The sequence below is a fragment of the Lissotriton vulgaris genome, chromosome 12 (genome assembly GCF_964263255.1).
Source record: "Lissotriton vulgaris chromosome 12, aLisVul1.2, whole genome shotgun sequence".
Taxonomy (NCBI): Eukaryota; Metazoa; Chordata; class Amphibia; order Caudata; family Salamandridae; genus Lissotriton; species Lissotriton vulgaris.
The window spans coordinates 747,474,457-747,498,919 of NC_141700.1; the positions used below are offsets into that span (position 1 = coordinate 747,474,457).

The following is a 24,463-nucleotide window of genomic DNA, read 5'->3' on the forward strand; positions in this document are numbered from 1 at the left end:
CCAACTTTCTAAAAGTGGTATTTTAAATGAGTACTTTAAAATATGACTTCACCATTTGATTGGATTTTACATTTTTAAGATTTGTAGTCCTTAAATAATTGTTTCCAAGCTTACATTATGCATTATAAGGTGTTAATAAGTAAACCAGTTCTTTTCTATGGGGGAGCTAGTCTTGCCACAGTGAAAAACAACTTTAAAGATAATTAAACATGTTCCTAATTAATACATGCCATGCACCCTACAGTTTTGGCATTTAGATACTGGAATATACATAATGGTCTGTCCATCTAACCCTATATATCCTGGGCAAAAAATGTAGAAAACAGAATACAGCTGAATTCTGTAGGGATTATTTCAAACAGTGTGTACTTATAGCACAATGAAGCAATTAATTATGACTGGGACTTGATTTTAATAACTCATTTAATTTCCTATTACTATTCCTTATATATAGCATGCCTCTGTAACTGTAATATAAATAAATTCTTTTAATGGATCTCTGGAGACAAAATATATAAAATATATATATCTTACAACAGAAGAAAAAAATTATATATAATACAAAGGCTCATTAGGGGCAAAGTAGCTTATTTTCCATTTCCCTTGTGACTTCCAGGTGATATTTACCACATCAAAAAGAACCTTGGGGACTAACCCTCTTATTTGTTCCTTTGACAAGGCTTAATTTAAAGATTATATATATATATATATATATATATATATATATATATATATATATATATATATATATATATATATATATATATATATATCAACCAATATGTGTATATATACAACAAACAATGCCCTAAGCATTGAGAAGGCACACAACAATGCTCAGCCCCCCAGCCTGAACGTGCTGCCTGCTTGCAATCTCTGACATCCGGTTACCTCTGCCAACGCGTTTCAGGGCCCAAAGCCCCTTCTTCTTGGGCACGAAAAGCACACCTTAGACCTGCATTCGTTGATTCCAACTTTATTACACATCATCCCCACCTCCAGTGGCCATGTGCATTCTGGGGCATGAAGTTTTGCATGCAGGTTAAAAATGTCCTTTTAGTATTTTCAAGCGTGCTTTTCCAAATAAAATTATATTATATCCTCTGAGTGAGTCACAGAGAAAGGTGGGTAGGCTAATGTGCATATTTGAGCATTGTACTGTTCAAAGTCCAAAAAAGTTCTGAACCACAACCTCGTTCAGCCGGTGACTGACGTCTTCTCCAGCTGCCGGTGGTGCTGTTCCCCACGGCCTAGCCGCCGTGCGTAGTATTCTGTCAGACATTCCAGTCAGGGTAGTCTGCCAGTACACTGGTATGAGCTCAAAGGTACTAAGCAACTTGGCAGTGCCCCAGCCTACCTATGAGATCATTAGCTCAGGGATGGGGTTAGCTTTAGTCTTGGTGACTAAATTGAGACCCCTGGATTCCTCACAGAAACTGTGTTTTGGGGTGCTGCCTGGTGGGGCGACCTTGGGTACAGCACAATTGCGTGGGACAGAGATTGCTGGAGGGTTCAATTACCCTTAATGCCAGCATCATGGAGATTTCCTCTTTGATGATCGCTCTCACCTTGTCCAACAACCAGTAAATGTTATTCCTTAGAGGCATACTGTCTTCAGTATCAATGTCGTGGGTATACAGTTGTGTGAACCCAGGGGTGGGAGAACAGAAAAGAATACTGCCCTAGAAGCTGTGACAGGCACTCTGCTGTTCCATGGTCAGAGTAGGGGAGAGGTTAACATCCTCTACCAACCCTTTATGCTTGTTTGAAGATAAGAGGTCTGCGAGAGGTTCACTCTGCTCTGCTACACCATTGTCTATCACCAAGAGCATGGTGATCACAGACCTCTCAAACTGTAGCTTGAGGTGATCTATGTGGAGCAGGTATCTTGAGATCCACCAGGTATGTGGAATCCCCCTTCTCTCCACTTTGAAGAAGGAAACAGTCCCAGAGGCTTACACCCCCAGATTTCCTACCTCTCTGTCCTGGCACCAGATTGTCTGGGGTCACAATGACCTAGTATGAAACCTTTTGCAATTGTGCTGCAACAGTGACTTTGAAATGTAAGTGTGGCAGGTGGCAGCTCCTCCCCCATCCTGTCTATATCCATTCCCCCTTTGTTTCACTGTCTGGGAGCAATACACAAAGACAAACTGCCAGCTATACCTAGTCATGTGATGCAGGGTACCGGCTGTAGGCATCAAATTGTTAGGGCATGAAAAACTTTCAATGTGTGACATTTTCAAAATTGTAACTTAAAATTCAAGTTTACTATGAGAGAGGGGCTTAATTAAAAAAAAATGAGACAACAAACTGGATCTGGTTACCTGCTCTCTATTAAAAGTTAGCACTTATTAAATGCAATAGGGTAACCCAATGTTATCCTTTGGGTGAGGTAGCGAAAAATAAAATTGAGATTTTTCCTTGACCGGGACATTAAATCATTTATCGAATTAATTAAATATAAAATCAAAAAAGACATTTACTAAAAATAATTAAAAAACTATATAAATCAGCAAATAATATAAATGTAATAAGAAAGAAATAATAATAAATATATGTAAACAACATTTTAAAAAAGGTATTGACGTCTGTGAATAATAAATATACTATTCCGACTCCAGGTTATACAACATTAGTGAAAGCACAGACTTACAGAGGGGTTACATTTATTATTCCCACTCCAAACAGGTCAACAGTAGAAGAAGTATTTGACTTAGGAGGGGTTAGATTTACTATTCCACCTCTAAACTATGCAACAATAGGGAAAGCATTGGACTTCAGAGGGGTAATATTTATAATTCCCACTCCAGTCTGTACAACAGTAGGGAAAGTGTTGGACTTTGGAAGGCTAATATTTGCTATTCCCACTCCAGTCTGTACAGAAGTTGGTAAAGTGTTGTACATTTGGGGGATTAAATGTGCATTTCACACTCCAGTCTGTGCAACAGTAGTGAAAACATGGAAGTTCAGAGGGGTACAATTTACTGTTCCCACTCTACTCTGTGCAACAGTATGGAAAGCGCTGGACTTCAGAAGGGCAAGATTAACTATTCCGACTCAAGTCTGTGCAAGAGTAGGGAAAATATCGGACTTTGTTGGGCTAAGATTTACTATTCCCAATCCAACCAGTCCAACAGTAGGTAAAGCGTTGGACTTTGGAAGGGTAATATTTGCTATTCCCACTCCAGTCTGTGCAGCAGCAGGGTAAGCGTTGGACGTCGAAAGGTTTAAAGTTACTATTCACACTCAAGTCTAAGTATCATAAGGAAAAATGTTGGACTTCGGAGGAGTATGATTTACTATTACCACTCCACTTGATGCAACAGCAGGGAAAGTGTTGGACTTCGAAAAGGTAAGATTTACTATTCTCACTCCAGTCTGTGCAAAAGTAGGAAAAGTGCTGGACTTCAGAAAAATTACAAACTACTGGAATATCAATTTCTGAAGAGTAAACCTGAAGTAGGCTGACTGCGAACCCGAGCAGAGCTGCTCTAAAATTGGTTGCCCGACTGAAGAGGTCTCGTGGATTGTCCCTTCCTGATGTCCTTGCTGTCCCTGGAGGTGGACAGTATCCAGCTCAATACTGGTTTCCACCCGCCCTTTTGTCATTGAGTGGGTGGCGCAGCCTCCGTGGAATGCTCCAGGACGTGAAGGCTCCATCGCCTTGGGTCTTAGAACCCAGCCTCCACACTGAAAGAAGCACAACAGAGCGGAGCAGCAGACCCAGACTGGGGTCAAAAGTCTATGTCACCCCCCACCCGAGGAGCTGCCACATGTGGCAAGAGACCAAATCAAAGCTCCAATCATGGGGTAATTTCATGCAGAAAGGAGGCAGAGGTCAGCACTGCATTGGCGGCTCACATGGCGTCCATAGGTGAGCCCGGGGGACAAAGGGAGGAGGTGGAGCTCTTAGTGATGATCTTCCTCCTCCTGCAGGACCCACAACAATCAGATTTCATACAATTAATAAGATTAACCCTTGAATTACTACGTGCAACATAATCACTATTAGCATTGGGGAACGTTTTAAAAACTGGGTACAGTCTTTATATCAGAACCCTGTCGACCAACTACAATATTTTGGAACTTCTCCTTCACTGTTTCAGATCCACGAGGGTATCAGGAAGGGGTGCCCTTTTTCCCCAATGCTACAAGCCTTACTCACCTGATATATGGATTCAAAGCTGGGCTCCTTGAAACTCAATGAGCAGATCCAGCCTATTGTCTTAGGTGATCTTGAGCTGAAAATTACAGCTTATGAAGATGACGTGGCAATCTTTTCCCCCAACCTCTCGATGGTTCTCAATTATATCATCTATGAAACTGACAGATTTGGTGAATTTTCCGTATAAATGCTGAATATTACCTAAACATTACTAATTCTTAATTTTGAACCTAAAGATCCAATGCAGACATATATTTAGGCATCCGTTTGACTTCCCAGGTGGCAAAGATTATCAAGCTAAATTATGAACTGGTCCTAATATCGGTACAACAAAATCTTAGGGCATGGAATAACCTCCTCATATTGATCATCGGTCATTTTAATATTATCAAAATGAACATTCAACCCAAGTGTATATATTTATTTTGGGCTACTCCTTTATGGGTCCCAAATTCTTTTCATAATCTACTTGATGGAATTATAGGTCTCTTTATTTGGGGCTATCGACTGGCTAGGTGGGCAATCCAGTTTATTAAACTACAGTACAATCAAGGAGGATTTTCACTTCCCGATTTTAAACTTTATTGTTGGGCAGCCTATGCTGGGTGCCTTCACAGTTTCCAATCCTGACACTGCTGATTTCTTTTTTAATTTCATTCTTGGGAATGATTTCAGATTATTCTTGTATAGACTAACGGATCCCAACTATTTCAAACGAGTTCGAATTCAGGTCATATGAAATATAGTTGCTATTTGAAGAGAGATGTCAACTAAATATGTTTTTACCCTTATGCACCAAGATACACCGCTTTCGGATAACCCAATGTTTCCTGAGATATTTAATGACCAGGCAGGAGGAGCGTGGTCCCAGTATGGTTTTAGTTCTCTTGGCCATAATGACATCCACAATGGCTTTTCGTGCATCAGCTGGGCTTCAGGCAGTCTATAACCTTCCACACAGCTTCTTTTTTTCAAGTACCTACAGATTAGCTACTCTTTAATGATGGGCTGCAAGCTTTCAACTTTGGCACATCACTCAGATATACCTAATAGCTTACTTAAAGCACCTCTGAAATATTTTATCAGTACAGTATATCTAGCCCTCACCCGGAATAATGTTAATGATATCACCACTTTTGCCACCAAGAGGCCCCAGGCCCTTTCAGTCAAAGTTTTCTGAAATAAGCTCAGCTTTAGATACTGTTGACCAATCTATTCATTCAAGAATTCTGAAGCTACAGCAATTTGAAACTGTATGTGTTTTGTACTATACACCAGACAAAATTGTTAAATGGGCGGGGAATTGCTGGGGGATAAGACTAAGGGCCCCATTAGGATGGCAGGTGGATTAGAATGGCTAGGGAGTCCGTGGCGGACGGAAAGACCGTTCACCGCATTTCCGCCCGGTCGGCATGTCGATCCAGGTGCAAAAGGTTTCAATATGGTGGCGGTGTCTGAAAGACACCTCCAGCCATATTAGAATGTGCATTTTTCAATGCCTTTCCGTGGCGGCAATGCCGCCACGAAAAGGCATGCGGGAATTGACAGCAGGGGCCTGTTGCGGGCCCCCAGGTACTCTGGGGGTGGGGGGTGCACCTGTGGGGTACCTATGGTACCCCCCAGAAGTTCCATGCACCACATGGCAGATACCGCGCAGTGCCTTCCTATTTGTGCATGGAAGTGCACACCATGCCTTCCTGGCATTGTAGCGGGCGGTGCTGAGTGCACCGCCCGCCGCAATGCCAGGAATGCAGGATGCGCCCGCCACTGTGGCGGGCGCATACAAATTGCCCCCATGGGACCCCCGCCCTTATGGCGGGCGGTCCCTTTTACCGTGAGGATGGCGGACGGACAAAGTCCGCTAGCCATCCTAATGATGCCCTAAATCTCGCGAGAAATGCACATGCGCAGGCGGCTGCGCATGCGCATTAGTATCCAAGATGGCGGCGCGATTAGAAGAGGGAGCCCCGGGACGCAGCGGACAAGATAGTGCTTTTTATTTACTTTTCTAAGACTATCTAACACAAATTAGGTATGTAGGGGAGTGGGGCAGGCGGCACGTAGTGGGGCTACGCGAAGTGTGTAGGTGGCCGTAGTTTCTCAACCACTTTGCGTCGCCCCACTACGCATACTACGCCCAGGGTTACTTACCACCCAGGGTAACCAATTGGTGGGCTTGCCTCCGGCTAATCTATGATCTAGAGTTTGCTCTGGCTAAGTCCAAGGAGCATCGGTCCATTAAAAAGTTTGATCGTATTTGGGTGGGTTTTAGGTGGGACCCCTTTAACTACACTAATCTAAGAAAAGTAATGTCAAACCCCATTTTTATTTAAGCCCACTATTTAAATGGAACTTTTCTCCTTACTTTTTGTATGACCATTTTTGACAAAAAAAATATAAATATTTTAAAAAAAACAATTACATCTGATCATAAAAATATGCACCCAAAATACTTGTAAACATGTTGATCAGTCCGGGAATATTGTTTACTTTTACAATCTCATACATATTATTTGCCTCAGAAAAAAACATACCTGCCATGGATAGAAGTTTGAGATATTTTTGCAGGTCCCCTGAATGAAAAGCCCTCCATCTTTTACACACAGCCTCAAATCTTCTAAAGCAAGTGTTGTGGCATATACTGCATTGTAAATATTGTAGGTGATTCTAAAGTCAGACATGCTGTTAATTGGAAGGCTGTTCAGTTTCTCATCACCTGTGCACATCTTGGTTAAATTGTCCTTGATCATTAAGACGTTTTCTTGGCTTAACCACTGGCAACCAAATGTTTTTTCCCAGAACTTTCTGATAAAAGGATCTTGTGTAGATGATGATGGATGAATGCCAATAAAATACTCTTGAAAGTTCATCATTTCTCCAATGCGAATTGCAAACCCAATGGTACCGACCAAGATTTCTGAGTATTGCTTGATGGAGAGGAATGGAGATGTTGACCAGGCTTCACTGGCAATCAAAATCTTTCCAGTCACGTTCTGCCTCAACATCTCATCCAGTAGAGGAACCAGCTCAGCACTAGAAGAAAACACAACAATGGCTTTGGCCATTGAATTTTTCATCACTTGGACAAAATGGATGGCATTCCTATCTGCTTGGATTAATATGATATTGAAGGCCACACAAGCACCGGCCTTGAATAGCTCATCCTGAAGTAGTTGACTTCCCTGTTGTCCATAATCATTATTTGTAGCCAAAATACCAACCCAGGTCCATCCCATGTGAATCACAAACTGTGCTAATCCAAGGGATTGAAACTCATTGCTGGGGATGGTGCGGAAAAAGGAAGGAAACTGATTCCGGTCACTCAGAATTGGACTTGTTGAAAAGTAACTAATCTTTTGTAAAAGAAATAGAAAAATAGTTTTACATTTTGCAGATTTGTTTGTAATTTTTAAATATTAGCAAAAGATGTGCAGTATTATTTGAAGTCCAACCAGATCCCGCACTCAATAGAAAGCAAGTCTATAACTGTGGTGGCCTGTTTACAGAATGTTTGTTAGCTATTGGAAGAGTAACTTTTCTACCATATGAATGACTGCTTTAAGTTGGGCTACAAATGGATTTCTCAATATTTAAAATAGCAGTCACATAAACAATTATGACATTATGGGCATAACAATAACATTATGGGCATAATAATAACATTATGGGGCCTATTCCGATGTCGGACGAACATGAGTCTGTCCGACATCGGCCAGGAGCTGTAACCGACCGACCTGCTGTCGTCGGTTAAAGCCCTAATTGTACGATGCGACCGAACAGGGTGCATTCGTATGGTTCACAATGCAAGCATGCTTTCCAACCGGAAAGCATTCTTGCAATGTGAAATGCAGTGGGGCGGTTCATCCCTGCACCCTGTGGCCGGCACCCCAAGGTGCCTGCCAACGGGTGCAGGGATCAACATAGGGGCACTATAGGTGTCTCCAGACCGCCATCCGGCAGACACTAGACTAAATAGAACAAGGACCCCCTGAAACTACTAAAAGTTCCTAGGACAGGGAAACAATTCTTATGATAGTAACATTCCTAGGCAACTCGGGATCTGGCGAAAGGCAGATCTTTTACATACTCAATGATAATTACAGGCTCAGTGCACTACCCATAGGACTGTTAAAACCACTTCATTTTATTTGTAAATTTTTTTAAATAAAAAAGTTTTGACAGTGACATTCATAGTGACAAAATAACAACATCACAATCACTATGACAATACATGTGGTAAATACATATTTATTTAGCGACTTATTTATTTAGCGACTTGTAAAGCGCCTGGTGACCCGAGGGCATCCCCGCGCTATAAAAGATTTGTGTCCTGCTGAGGGGGAAGGGCGAAGGGCTTATTTGGGAAACAGAAGGGTTTTGAGTTTTTTCCTGAACGCCAGGTAGCTGGGCTCCAGTCTGAGGGAACGTGGGAGGGAGTTCCACCCAGTGGACGCTTTTACAGAGAAACGTCGACATCCGGTGCGCGTCCTCTTAAATTTGGGGATGTTGGCAAGGTGCTCGTTCTCGGACCGTAGAGCTCTGGATGCTTTGTACGGAGTGACCAGGCCGCTGAGGATCGCCGGTCCCGAGCCATTAATCAGTTTATGGGCCGTGCACATGGCTTTAAATTCCACCCTTTGGCGGACTGGGAGCCAGTGCAGAGCCTTGATAGCGGGTTTGGCGGATACTCTGGGAGGTACGCTCATGAGTAGGCGGGCTGCTGCATTCTGGGCTCGTTGCAGTCTCGCCAAGGTAGCTTCCGGAGCACCCAAATAGACCATATTACTATAGTCTAGTCGTGACAATATGAGGCCTTGGACTAATAGTTTCCTGGACACGGGAGGGAGTAGGGGAAGGATTCTGCGGATAGTTCGCAGGAGCCCAAGACAGGTCCCTGCCGTTTTGGCCGCTTGAGTCTTCATTGAGAGGTCGGTTTCTAGCCAGACTCCGAGGGTCTTGATTTCGTGTTTCGGGGTGGGGGTTTCCCCGAACACGTCTGGCCAGACCGCCGGGGGGATGGTCACCCATTGTTTACCCATGAGCATCACTTCGGTTTTGGAACCGTTGAGTTTTAATGATGATTCACACATCCAGCCGTGAATTTCGGTGAGACAGTTTGACAAGTTGTCTGGGTGGTCGTCTAGTTGGGATAGGGAGACGACCAGTTGTGTGTCATCAGCGTAGCTCACTATTTTTATCCCGAATGGTGTTACCACGTCTTCCAGAGGGGCCATATACACGTTAAAAAGCGTGGGGCTCAGGGAGGATCCCTGAAGCACCCAGCTCGTGAGTGGAAGGGTGGACGAGTGGTAGTTACCGTCCCAGACTTGGAACGTGCGTCCGGTGAGAAAGGACTCTATCCAGCTGAGTGCCGTCCCGGTGAGCCCTGCTGTCGCCAACCGATGGAGGAGGACACGGTGGTTGACCGTGTCGAAGGCAGCACTAAGATCCAGGAGGATCACTGCCACTGATCCTCCTGAGTCTAGAATGCGCCTTGCTTCCTCGATGACGGCAAGAAGGGCGGTGTCCGTACCGTGTCCCGGGCGGAACCTGGTTTGGGATTGCCGTAGGATGTTATTAGTCTCGAGGAATTGGGAGAGTTGACCATTAACCAATTTCTCGGTGACCTTACTGGTCCGCGGGAGGAGAGATATAGGCCGGTAGTTTGCTATATCTGTTGGGTCGAGATGGGGCTTTTTAAGGAGTGCTTTCACCACTGCGCTTTTCCAGCTGTCGGGGACCGATCCTCGTGCAAGTGAGCAGTTAATGAGCTCCGTGAGTGTGGGGGTAATAACGGGGGCTACGTTTTTGAGAAATCTCATGGGCGCAGGGTCCAAAGGAGACCCGCTTTTTATTTTATTCAAGGTTGCTTCCACCTCGTTAGGTGTTACTGGCCTAAATGTCTCAAGTAGGGGGCGTGTTCCTGTCTGACAGGGGAGCTGAGTGTTGTTCCTGTGGGTGGGGGGACTAGGAAGGGGGAGGGATGTTAGGATGCGGGCAATTTTATTGTTAAAATATGTGGCTAGATCATTGCTTCTGTCTACCTGGGGGATGGTGGGGGAAGGGGAGATAGGAACTTTCAGTAGCTCCTTCACGAAAGATAAGATTCCCTAGAGGAATTAGAGGCTTCCTTTATCCGGGTGTCGTAGTGGGAGGCTTTGGAGAGCTTAATAGCAGTTTTATAAATTTTAACTGAAGAGTGATAGGCCTCTTTGCTGGCGTTCTGCCAGTCTTTTCTCCAAAGCCGTTCGGCTCTCTTACAGTTTTTGCGGAGCTGACGAAGTTCTGGGGTGTACCACGGGGCGGAGCCCGTGTTGTTGGTTTTGTCTTCTCGCGTTCTGAGTGGGAGCACGGAATCAAGGGAGGTCGTGATCCACTTTCTGAAGTTGTTGTCGGCGTTAGCCGGGTCTTCTTCTTGGGTCGGGGTAGTTGATGTCAGAGTGTTAGCCCATTCTTCAATGGGAAATTTGGACCAGGTCCTGCCTCTGGTATAGGTGGGTAGTTTCTGAGGTTTCCTGAGGGTTCCTGGGAGTTGGAATAGGACCAGGAAGTGATCCGTCCAGGGTAGGGGGATGGAGTCTATTGCTTGCATCGTGGGGGTGCTGGTGAGCACTGGGTTCAGCAGGTGGCCTTTGATGTGAGTGGCTCCTGAATTAAGGAGACGGATATCCAGGGCCGCTAGTTCAGTGATCAAGTCGACTCCTCCAGAGTCTAAAGGGTCATTGAAGTGAATGTTCAAGTCTCCCACTAGCATGAAATTCGTGACGGAGTGGGCCTGTGTTGCTACCGTATCCAGGAGGGCATTGGTGAAAGAACCAGGATGCCCAGGGGGACGGTAGACTAGAATCCCTGAGAGAGAATTCGTAGGGTCTAGTTTAATTGTGAATTGTAGGCTTTCCGAGTCAGGAATTTGTGCATCGTTGGAATTGCAGGTGAAGGAGTCCCGGTAGATGATGGCAATGCCTCCACCTCTACCTAGTGGGCGAGGGAGAGACTGAATGAGAAAGCCCGGTGGGGTGGCTAACACTATGTCCGCGTCAGAGTGTGGAGTAAGCCACGTTTCCGTCAGGAAGAGGATATCAATCTCGTGGTCTTCTATTAGGTGGTGGATTAGTGTCGCATGTTTGGGGAGAGAGCGGCAGTTCAGCGAGGCAAGTTTGAGGGCTACAGGCTTGGGCACTCGTGTAAGGAGTCTAAGCTGGGCTGGCTGGCAATGAGTGCAGCTGATGAAGGGTCCATTCATGTCGTGAATATAGTCACATGATGAGGCGATGGGAGGTCTAAGGCTTAAAAAGTCCCGACGGGAGTAGTTAACCTTAATGGCAGCTCTGTCTGCCAGGGGGTCTGGCCCTAGGCCCGGTCGTGCGCGGACGGGCTTGCCTTAGGCGCGCCTTTGGCGCGCAGACGGCGCTCCCGCTGCGCTCGTCCGCTGCGCTGGAATGGCCGGCACATTTGTAGTGAGTATTATGGGCGTGGCCTCGCAGTGGGCGTGGCTTCGCCTTTGACCGCGCTGGCGGTGTGGGCGTTTTCCCCTTCTAACAGCTGAGATTCGCTGTATCTGGAGGGTCTGGGAGGGCAGGCTTAGCGCGTAGTAGCGGCGCTTTTACTCAGGTGAGCTTCGTTCGTTTTTCTGGTTAAAAACAACAACAAGTGACAGGTTTAAAAGCTAAATGCAGCGTGCAATACCTCCGGCTTCCGCCTCAGAGGGAGTTTAAATCAAGTGGTTCGTTGCGCTTTTCAAAGCGTTTATATAGTCATACAGTACTAAAACCAATAACTCAACACCATATGCAACAAACAACGAACATTCATGGTAAGATGGTATAGACCAAAGTTGGCAAAGCTTTGTAGATATAGATTTTAAAAAACACTTTTCACACTATACTGTACATATACTTTTTCCCAGGAAGTTTAGAAATTCAGCGAAGAACTCGAAAAAATGAAACAGGGGCTAACAAGCTCTCTAAATGATTTGAGAAGAATTTGTCCAAAAATTGAAGGATGCCCAGTAAATATGTGCCAACAGAGAATCTATAAAATACAGGTATTTCAAGAAATTTGAGGTAATTTTGATCACTGAGGTAAAGAAGCACAGCCCATAGAAAAACAAATACACCTTTGGGAACACAACAGGGAGTTAAACAGTTCAAAAGAGTATGGGTATGCCACTCTTGAGACACAGAAAGAGCAGTCTGTCCCAAAAAATGTCAAAGTACCCCAAACATTTAGTTGAGTACAGCTGTACTGGAAGAAAGAAATACATTGCCCACAAAACAGAACAGAAGGTAATCCCAGCACTACTATTAAGGGGATACAGTACCCTGTGCATTATAAGGATATTTCAAGTAACTGAGGAGTTTGGTAACCTTGTAGAGAAATGAGGCTGAAGGCCAAGTTCCTTTATAAGATTATGGAACTCTGTGATGACTTACAATATCCTTATCATGTAAGCCAGGGGGAACTTTTGTAACAGTCACAGACCCCCTGAGTAGGCCCTGTGGACCCCCAGGGGTTCTTGGACCACAGATTAAGATCCACTGCTCTAGTGCAAAATTAAACATGTTAAAAAACTGTAAATGATCCTTGCGAACAGCTATTTGTGAAGTTTAGAAATAATTTTACAGAGACTGAAAAAATATTGCTTGCACAACTGTTTTAGTGATGTTCTGGTTGCAACTGAGGTAATTAAAACTGGCTGCCAGCCCAGGCTACTCAACCAGACTGCCTGTCTCTCTTTCATGACATGCATGTCAATAACGATGATTGATTATGTCCAGCCTTGAAATATTTTCCAAATTGTATATTTATAGAAGATATGGCTAGCATGTATGTCTGTGGAAAATACAAAAATTTAGAGGTGATAAAATAAAATGTTATCAGTGCATTGAACACAGTCAAATGTCCCTTGCACTGTTGTGCTTTGTCAGTATACGGGAAGCGACTTCCTCATTCCAGTGTCAACCTTCCCTCGCACCTTTTTAAAAAACTCTTACAAAATCCCTTTACCCATACTTTAAAGCAGTTAAAACTCAACTAAGCCATCACCATCCCTTATTTAAACAATAATAGCCTAACACTTCAAGGCATGCTTCGCACCATACCTTTCTCTTTGCCTAACTCTACTACATGCCCAACGTAAACCTAACTGTAGGAAAATTGTTTATTAGTTCAGGGGTTGACTAACCACTTCAATAATAAGAACAGTCCCTATAAGGGTGAACCTCTAAAATTACTATATTAACCTGAGGTCTACCTCCTGGTAGCTATGTCATAGAGCAGATAGACTTAACTTAGAGACAAGGAGTAAAGTCTTTATGCACTACCAAAACAGTAATCGGGACAAAACGCAACACAATAAAAATTCTAAACTGACTGGGGCCTAGGTGTGACTAAAATAAAGAACAGGTTGGATGCAGGGACCAGCTTTGACCCGCTTGGAGGTGTCACTCTTATAAATGGAAGTCCAAAATCTTCAGTGGGGGTGAAAGCAGGAATGGCTCCACAAGGTCAGATAGCCATTGGTGGGGTCCCAGTGAAGCAGTGTGTTTTTGAAAGATCTCAGAGCAGAAGAGATTTGAATTCTGCATACAGGGAAGGTCCCTTCCTGGCCCGATACTTTTAGAGCCTTGCCTGTCAAGATTCCTTTGTTCGATCTTAGTCACTTTGTTTAGAACTCATATTCCTCTGGTAGGGCAAAGCTTCAGGCTACATACAGAAAGTGCACCACGAGTCCGGATACCATCTCTGCCAGGTCACACTACAAAGGCATTTATTATCCAAAAAAAAGCCCCAAGTTGGGGAAACCTAAGCAACGCACCTTGGTCAGATGGGCTTGGAATGTTTTTCCCTGATCCTCAGAGGTATTTGGGGCCAAAATCTTTCTAAATCACAGGTTTCCATAGGTTTTTAATGGATGGTAGATGTCTACCTAGACACAGTCCAGGGGTCCAGGATCTCAGGAACATCACTTTGGTCATCAGGACAGACTGCAGCAGAGGCTACTATCTGGTAAGGTCAGGTCCAGTGGAAACTGCTCAGCTGGAAACCATCAGGAAATGCCTCTTGTGCCTTGTTGTGTCCATGTAGCTTGAACTGGTGGTCAGCCTTATGATCGTTGGAGTTCACGTTTTTGTCTTGCGTACAAGAGAGAGAACGTCTAGTCCTTCAGGGCTCATATCAGGTCTCAGAAGGCAGGTTTAGTCCACCTCTGATCTTCTTTAAGTCAGTAAAGTTATGAAGAGGGTACTGGGGGTGACATTTATGCGTTGCACCAGCCTGTCGCTGGGGTGATTGGTGAATTGGGGCTGTTCTCTAACTAATGGGGTAAAGGTTCCTAGGGGTTACCCTAGCCACGTTTGCAACATTTCCTGTGTGCCGCACTACAGGCAATCCCTACCATTTTTCCTTTGAGCAGAGTCTGTGTAGTGTACCCACTCCAGCAGTGTGACCAGGGAAATGAGCAACTCCTCCTCTGTGGTCATGTCAAACCAGTTCTCTTGGCAGCACCTTCCCCACTGGGATTGGTACCTTCTTGGATGATAGATTAAAAGAAGATGCCTTTCCATGTGTCATCTGACATCTGCCGATGACAGGAGAGGGCCCATTGAAATAAATTAAGTTCCTGGGCACAGCCCAAATGTCCATCAATATACACCTCCCAATGACAGGCCTCTGTATCTGCCCTGTGAATATTTTACACATCTCATTTTAGGGGTTGAACACTCACAGGGCTGCAGCTGGAGGATAATGCAAATTAGTCTGGAGAGGTTTTAGGCATGGAAATGTTAACCTTCCATAAGCACATTTCCCTTAAAGTTTAGTACAAATATGACTTCATCACTGAATTGGTCTATTAATAAATACATCAAAAAGTCAAATAATCAAGTTTCAACATGGTTCCTAGCCAAAGACAGCATTATTAAATGTTATAATGCACCCCAGTGTTTCTCTATGGGACAGCCAGCCTTGCTTCTATAGTGAAAGTACATTTTAGGAGGTATTCAATGTACAGCTATGTTTAACGTTAACTTTCTACATGTCCTACTTTTCAATACCATGCACACTGCTTTAGAGGCCTTAAGGCCTACACAGGGGCAGCATATTAATAGTTGAAAGGAAGGTTTTGATCTAGGAAAGTTGTTTATTTTGGCAGGTCAAATACAATTTTAGTTTTTATACTGCCACAGTCAGGTTACAATGATAGGCCCGAATCCATGTTTGCACCGCCACTGTAGTCGATTACACAATGGTCTCTACAGTCCACTAGTTGCATTTAACTTACAGCAACTGGGTATACCTTGCATCATATAATATGGTCCTTTATGTTAGTTAATTATACGAATTATGGTTAAGCCAAATCAACCATGTTATAAAAGGGAGCACAGCCACTTTACTGCTGCTTAGCAAGGGTAAAGTGCACAAAGTTCCTCAGCTATCGGAAACAGATAGGTAGAATACCTGGGATTATACCAAACAAAATATGGTCATTTCCTGCACTAGCCCTAAGACAATAATATTTGAAATGGTGAGGGGTGTGCAGCAGTTAGGGTGACCAGGGAAGCTCGGTGCACTAGCCACTTTAGCTCAAGGAGGGGTGCCAGACAGGGATGTATTTTGGCCCCTCTTCTTTTTACCATATACATTAACGCTTTGGAGAAGTCCTTGGGGGTGGCTACTCTGGATGTCCCGCGTATAGGGGAATCGGTTATCCCTGTTCTCCTGTACGCGGACGACGCAGTGTTACTGGCATGCACTGGTATGGGTCTCCAGAGGCTGCTGGACCGTTTCAGCGGCTTTATGGATTCCCTAGATCTAAAAATGAACACCAAAAAGTTGCAAGTAATGGTGCACGGGACAAGTTGTGGGAAGGTAAAGTCAAAACCCTTCACTTGCAACGGTGTTGAACTATCGAAGGTCCCAGTTTTTATCTATCTTGGGGTCCTTTCTGATGAAAAAGGCACGTGGGGACCCCAACAAAAGCTTAAGAGCAATGAGGTTGCTAGGTCAACTGCGGCTCTCCTGGGTTTCTCTAAGCGGTTGGGAGCAAGACCAATGGAGGTAATCCTAAAGATTTATCATTCTAAATGTTTGGCGATTGCTTTCTATGGTGCTTCCATATGGGGGTATACGTCGCCGAACAAAATAAAAGTTGTGGAAAATAGGCTCCTTAGATCCTTTCTGGTTGTCCCCTAGTAGACCCCAACTTATTCTTTGCATACAGAATAAGGCTTGGGCTATATATCAAATTAATTAAAATTGGCTCCATTAATTGCTTGGGTTAAAGCATGGTTAAACGAGGAAATTACCCTGAACCACCAGATCCTCAGTGATTGTGTAGCATTAGACAAGGCAAATAGACTGCCCTGGTTGATGTACGTTAGAGCGGCGTGCATCAAGCTGGGATGTCTTGAATTGTACACTTCACCTGATTGCATAAAAAAAGAGGATATAAGTTGGATTAAGCATAATTACCGGAATATGTTATAACTGGAACGGGAAAATCAGGAGCTAGAGAAGCCATGTGTCAAAGCTAATTATGCTTTCTTAACCTCCCCCTCTATTGAACCATATTTAAAAATTGTAACCAAGCCATTTCAACGCTATTTGCTGGTCAGATTTCGGTTTAACTTAATACACCTCACTCTAGGAGCCTTCCCAACTTGGGGAAAACCAGAAACTTCGAGACCATGTTCTTGTGACAATTTCTCAATACAAGATACTATGCATCTGGTTATGTTTTGTGAATTCTATTCTGAGTTACGGCAAAATATTTTAATCCCAATATTAAGAGAGGCAGGTTTTGTACAAGTGAGGCCAGCCTTGCTGTATCTGCAAATGCTTAGGAGCACGCGTGATATTTATAGCGTGGCTAGTTTCTTGGCGGACGCTGCCCGGCTCAATAACAAAAGGAGTGTCTGTGCATAATATTCGTGTTGGTCCATCACTCAGATGAATAGTTTTTTTTACACTGCCCATTAGAACGCATATGGATTGTCATAATTGTAAACTTTTTAAATTTTTAAATGTATGCTGTTTTTTATACTGTCTTTTATGATCTTAATTAAACGAATAAAGTGTTTTGACTGACTGACTGATATTTGAAATGGTGAGGGGTGTGAGACAGATGGGGTAAGGCTACTGAAATAGCAGTGTTGTCTATCTCTACAAATGCATGAGCATACTTCACGGATTCTGATTAAATGTATTTTGTCCTTTCCTCTCTGGAAAAACTACAGACAAGTTCCATGAAGGGCCAGATAGAAAACGGAGAGCCAACATGTTGTGAAAGCAATGTCCTCTGCATGGTGTATATTTGAGTCCCCTGTGTGTCTACCTGCGAGTATCTGGTGTACCAATTTCTGGATTTTATGGTCCCAGCCTCATACTAACCTATCATGGGCGTCAAGGCTTAGGCCTACCTGTGACTGGTATTGGACCTGTCTAGGACCTAGATGGGGTGCACCATATGAGGCCACCTTAGTAGAGAGGACTACTCTCCCTTCTTAGGGTCACAAGTGTGGAGTGGTGGTAGCAGGATACTGTGTTTTTTGTGATTCTAGAGTCCAAGCTGTTTTACCTACAACCCCGAAGTGAGAGCCTACTGTCCCACTTGCAGTCGTTTCAGCTGAAAACCGCAAACGCTGAATCCTAGTGCTGAGATCCCAAGCACCTGGATGAATTATAGTGTGTATGAGAACCACTTTATATACTGCACGAGTCTCTGAGTTAACCAGAGGGACTCAGGCCTGTGGGTTCTTTTCTGGCCTGCTCATGTGCACAAGATGAAGGTGAGTTTGCTTTCCCCGACAGTGGCATAGTAATGCTGACATTCCTGATAACAGAAGGAGGGAACCCAGACACTGAGTGGGGGACGAGGAGACAGGTGTCCCCGTAGAAAGGTGAAAAGGTTGCTATAGTGTGGAGGATCTTCCTGATCACTGTTAGATGTGGGCGGCCCACACCTCTGTGTGTTTTGGATGTGAGTACTCCATCCTCGAGACAACTCTGCTGTGATGAGCATCACGCAAGACCAAGGCTTAGTCTGGAAGGCAGAATGAGAAGGATACCATATGTAAAAAGTGAATCAACACAAACTGCTTTTGAAAGGGCAGAAAGAGAAACAACATATTATCTGCCATCTCTGTATGAATGCTAGCTTTTGACCCACTTGCTGTTCCAGTTGCAAGTTCTCTCTGCTCCAGGAGAGGTTGCCCAACAAAACAACCAGAGTACCATTGTGCATACATTGCTGGTGTTTGCCTGACAGTCAGCTTCTCAAAGGGAGCGAGGACATTACCTGGAATATGACTTGGAGAAAAAACTGTCTGTCTTATACTAAATGCAGAAGGAGTCCTTCTCGAGCAAGTGGGAAGGAGCAACTCAACCTTGTAGGATGAGCTAAAAGGTGATGTGGATAGAAGCGATTGACCCTGTAGAAGTTGTCTGCCCACCAGAGACCCACAAACTGTGTTTGTGGGCATTCTCTAATCTGAGAGACAAATGTATTGATTGACTTGCTTGAACGATGCTGGGATAAACTTTACCTGCTGGCACCTATTGTGTGTCCATGATTGAAGCCTGTTTGATTGCTGGTCTATCTGCCCTGTGCCCATAAGAAGAGGCCGGCATCTTGTGGGGCCAACACCAGCCATCATGAGTGGCTTGCCCAGAATTGATCCAAGGTCCTGTGCTAAATGGACTGAGCTGTTTGAAATTTGAAGCTCTTGCCATGAGGTATTCTGTGTCGAAGCCATGCCTGCTGTCATGATGCTAGAGACCTATGAACCTGATAGGTACAGGAACTGTGTCTCAAAGCACCTTGCAGCTGTTAAGTGACTGCCGGAGCCCAGTACCTGAGGAATAAGACTGCAAGATCACTGCATCCCAAAGAAGCTTCAGCTTGACTCCCATTATGACTCATCAAAGTGGAGGTACAGCTCCCTTTGTGACCAGGAGGCCCATCTGCTGATGACACCTCACACCCAGAAGAGGGCCACCATAAGAATCAAGCTGCTCCTGCCCCTGTCTTCCTCACCTTCAAAGCTGTATGCACCTACCCAGCATAATCAGTTTTTGTGCATGACTCTACTGCAACCCTGCCCAGCTCTATTGAGTCAGACTCTAAACAAAAGGCTTAACACCATCTTCTGTTGCCCAGGCGAGTGGGTGAAAGATTATATGGCTCTCCTGAGCCAGAGGGATACTAAGTGCTAGTAGGAGTAGAGGAGGATTCACCTGCACACGTAACTATGCCACGGGCCTTTAGACTGTCCTTGAAGGGGAGGAGGGTAGAGGTCATGGGGGCCCACCCTAAAGCCTATTGGACTCAGACACATACATTGTATATCTGGCACATATTTGTGCAGTATTGTGCTTTATTGTAGAATAAAATGCTGTTCATTTCTAAAAGACAAACACTGCACAGGACAAATATTTAATTATGTTTCGGAGTGCATTGTTGAGTTTTGACCCTTTGGAACTCCACACACTAACCGCCCTGAGAAGCCTGAAACCTCCGATCATCACTACCTATAGTCAAGTACTGAAGAGGTTGTACTTGGCCCAGTTTTGCAGGGCCTTGATAGGACAGAGCCATGGGCTAGTAGAGGTAACTGACCTGAACCTCATTGTCTTTGGGTCCAGTACCTCCTACCTGCCACATTGACCCCTGAATGAGGTCTGAAACAATGGTATAAAGATGGCGATGGGCAAAGGGGGACTTTGCAAACTGCATGCCACTGTAGAAATGCAGGAAAGTATGCTGCCTTTCAGTCAGTAGTGCAAGGAGCCTTCAACTAGTGCCACTCTTGAGTCAGCATGTGATTGCTGTATCAGCTCCTAAAACTCCAGAATACTGCCTAAAATATTTGAACAGCACTCACCTAAATCAGAGGGAACCTTTTGGCAGGGGTTTGTTGAGTGTCTTGGGAAAGGGTGGGTGTGTTTTTGTAGGTGGGGCTTTGTATTTATGCAGTGGGTATGGTTTGTGAAATGTTAATGTATTCGGTTTTAGGGAGGAGGTTGGTGTGTTTTGGTTAGTGGGATAATATTGAGTTTAGGAAAGGGGATGGAAGTGTATTGTGGTATGACTATGTTTATTATTGCTGGGTTATGGAGTGGATAGGAACATTTTCAGTTAATTTAGTACAAGCATATCATATTCTGCTTTTCAATTTGGCCTCACGCTATCACCTGGAACTTTTTTTTATATTTTTTTGCTTTTCTCTGTTTGTTTAACAGGTAGGGTTTATAGACTGTTGTTTGGCTCAAGTATACACGCATCCAGTACACAGTCTTTCTAAATCGCTTGAATACCAGCTCCAATCATGCCGAAGTACTGGTCACCATCATCAGAGATTTCACCTGCCCATCAGCCACACATACGCCATCCCAGCATCACAGGAACTCTGCGATGTACTGGCTGACCATTTCCACAGTATGATAACAGCCATCCATAACAACTTCGACCTCCAACCCACCAACCTCCTCAGCCATCAGCCATCCACAACCACTGACCACCAGCTTGCTGCATGGAAAAAACTCAGCTCATCGGACACATTCAAGCTAATGAACAAAATCCACTCAGAAGCATTCACCAACCCTTGCCCCAACCAGCTCTTCAACCTCAGAAGAGATAAGATTTGCAGCCAGTACACCACCATCAGCACCTTGTTAACCATGGCCACCTTCCCAGATGCCTGGGAACACGCTGAGGTCAGACGACTCCTCAAGAAACCCTCAGCAGACCCTAGAGAGCTCCATAAACACCGACCCATATTGCTGCTCCCCTTTCCCGCTTAGGTCTTTGAGAAAGCCAAAACCTCAAACCCCCTGAACACCTGGAGAAAAAACACCTTCTTGACCCTCCACAGTAACGCAACAGATCCAACCACAGCACCGACACAGCCCTGATCGCCGCAATGAATGACATTTGCACTCTAAAAGACAGAGGAGAATCATCTGCCCCGATCCTACTACAGATCGACATCACAGACGATGCTCTCAAATGTATGGCATCCTTCCTCACCGGATGCACCCAGAAAGTCTGATGCCCCCCCTTTCACACCACATGCAGAATACAAAATCTGTGGTGGCCCACAAGGTTCTGCCCTGAGCCGTACCCTCTTCAACATCTACCTGACACCACTCATGGACATCGGCAGATCTCGCCATATGAACATCATCTCTTACGCCAATGACACCCAGATCATCCTATCACTCTCAGCCAACAGCACCTCAGTAAAAACCAACTTCCACAACTATGTGAAGAATGTCTCAGCCTGGATGAGAGACAACTGCCTCAAACTCAACACAGACAAGACAGAAGTCCTCATCTTTGACAAGCACACCACCCTATGAAAGGACTCCAGGTGGCCATCAAACTTGGACCCACTCTCACCCCATAGGACCATGTCCACACCCTCGGCATTATCCTTAACAGTAAACTATTCATGAAACATCAAGTCAAAGACATTTTCTAAGCCTGCTTTCATTCACTATGAATGCTCCACAAGATCTTCAAGTGGCTTCCCATCAACACCAGGAAAATGGTAACCAAGCCCTCATCCCCAGTCGACTGGACTACAGCAACCCAGTCTATGCCGGCATCAAGTGAAGTTATGCCAAGACTACTGTTAATCCAGAATGCGATGGCCAGACTGATCCTCAATCTACCCAAAAGGACCCACATTACCCAACACCTGAAGGACTTCCACTGGTTCCCTGTTCAGAAGAGATGCCATTTTAAGCTCCTGACAAATGCCTACAAAGCCCTTGATAACCAAGGACCTGCCTACTTGAACTAATACCTACACTTTCACCAGCCGCACTGGAAACTATGTTCAGTGCACCTTGCCCCGCAGAGATTCTGCGCATTCGTTGCAGCCGCAATGGAAGACGCTCCTTCCCTCACCTCAATGCCAAAACATGGAACACCCTACCCCTCCACACTGCACCTTCCACGTAAAGTTCAGGAGGGGAGTCTAGACCTGGCTGTTCGACTGAGACCAGCAGCAAGTGCCTGGAAATCCTCAGGGGTGACAAGCAGTGCTCTAAAAATACGAATTGATTGAACGGATCCTTCAGAACAGTAATTGCACTAAAGTGAGTTTCTCAATGTCTTACCTGAGGATATCTGTATAGACCCAGAATCCTTGCAATGGCTATTGACCGGGTGGAGCCAGCATCTCCTATAATGGCAGCTGGTAGCAAACCCCTCTGGCACCCGTAGTTTATAACTGGCTCCTCTTGTCCTGTGAGAATCCACAAGGCTCCTTTCAGTGCTCCATGGAGGATTTTACAGGAGTCATAGATCTGGAATCCAAGTTTGATGTTGGGCAAAAGTGTTGGGTTGTTGTTAATTTCTTCAATGGCAAACACCATCGCTTGGATGTACTGATAATTTTGAAACCCAAACCTTGAATAAAGAGAAAGATATTTCTGAAAAATGTAGCTTGATCATAACACCAAAAATAGAGTAACATGTTGTGGCTTCACTGGTGTGGCCCTAGTTTGTTGAACTATATCAGAGTAAATTGATCTATTTAGGGATGTGTAGGGAAACAGGTTTCCTAGCATTGTAGTGTCAAAATATGAAAATCTTGGAAATGCATTTTTTTCAGCCAGCACAAGCTACTCAGAAAGAAAGAACTAACGCTGCTTTTTAATATAGCCTCATAGCCTGCCATAGAGGGCTATACCGGCTATGAAAGGCCCTCTCCAGCGTTAAAGGCCCGAGGCGAAGGCCATTAACAAGAGAGAGGGACTTTAATAGCCAGTATAGCCCAGCTACGAAGGGCTATAAGGCTATTAGAACATTCTGCCACTAGAAGGCAGAATGTTCTAACAAAAAAAAACAAAGCCTTATGGGAGCGTAAGGGGATTGGAATCCCCTCAGGTTCCCTGAAGCCTTTGTTCACAGCCAGAGTAGTGAACAAAGACACATTGGAATGTTGGAGCTCCGGGCTTATATCAGCCATTATAAACCCGGAGCACTCATTGTTTTCAATGGAGCTCCAACACATTCAAATGTTCTAATATTTAATATATAAACATCAACAATGTTCGAATGAGGTTTCCTTCAGAAAAGTATTTCATCAAATCACATATGACTGAATTCTGCGTGGTCCAGTCAGATACGTTTGTCCTTTATGCATGTTGTCACAGAAAAATGTTTTGATTCTGGGTTTCTGGGACTGTGATTGAACAGCCTGATTTTACGATCACCAAGACTAATCCAATATTCTTCTGGTAATTTCATAAAAAAATGACTACTTGCATCTGCAATAAGGGTGCATAGTTACATTTTAACTCTAATTAAAATTGATTATGTAATTTACTGTCTATTTAATATTTCCTTTCTGCAGTTAATACAATTATCATAACCCTAAAGGTACATACAATTATGAAACCAGCTGATTACAAATAAACTCTATACTATAAAACATCACACATATAAAAATGGTAAAAGTAGAAAAGTGTGTTCAAACATGTTCTAATCAATGATTTCCTTAATTTAACACTTACAAAACAATTGTCAACAGAAAAAAACATAAATGTTTGGTTATACTTGCAAATACAAAAAGGCAGGGTGCATTTGTGTAACATTCACCCTTCTTAGCAAAGACAGAAGAAATGAATACCTGGGCTTTTTCAAGTATTTACAGAACATGAGAAAGTGCATAATATATTGGGGGAGAGAAACAATCACATCTACAGGGGCCAGGGTGACTATTAAAATCAGTAGGATTAACAATCTTGAAAAAAATATCATATTAAATCTAAAACTGGCCAATAAAAAGCAATGATAAGCATTTACAACCAGCCCAACATAGGGTTCCATAGAAAGGTCCGTTTGCAGAATAGCCTGGGCTCTAACTGTGGGTTTAACAGGTTCCATGTGTTCCCTAGTAAATTATCTATACCTGTTGTAATTGGTATGGATCCACTGTAAGTCAGTATTCACGATCTTATATGGGTTCTTCAAAATGTCTGCTCTCCCTAACTCCAGAAGGCACCTACTTACATAACTCAGCCATGGTATGTAATGGTATATGGTATCCATCTATGTAAGGAAAGACAATCTTTTAAAACCAGCCTGGTTAGCTTACATTCTGTCTAGTCCAGATAGTGATGCATGTGATAAGGGGGGGGTCAGACCAATGGTCAGACCAATAATATCATTCAGATAGGAGCGACCTAACTCTTGATGGGTTATATAGGAAGGTGGGCACCTTGGAATACACAGCAGTCGTCTGCCACATGTATCGATGGCCTGAAGTGAGGCAACTTTCATAT

General features: G+C 44.1%; 1 protein-coding gene across 1 annotated transcript in view; it reads right to left on the minus strand.

Annotated features, from left to right (window-relative positions):
- Positions 1-22,552, minus strand: part of LOC147678558 (vomeronasal type-2 receptor 26-like) — an 86,059-nt gene extending 63,507 nt beyond the window's left edge. The window contains exon 1 of the mRNA XM_086946598.1: positions 22,292-22,552. Within this exon, the coding sequence (XP_086802724.1) occupies positions 22,292-22,549 (258 nt within the window). The 5' untranslated portion in view covers positions 22,550-22,552. The remainder of the gene's footprint in view (positions 1-22,291) is intronic.
- Between the last annotated feature and the right edge of the window lie 1,911 nt (positions 22,553-24,463).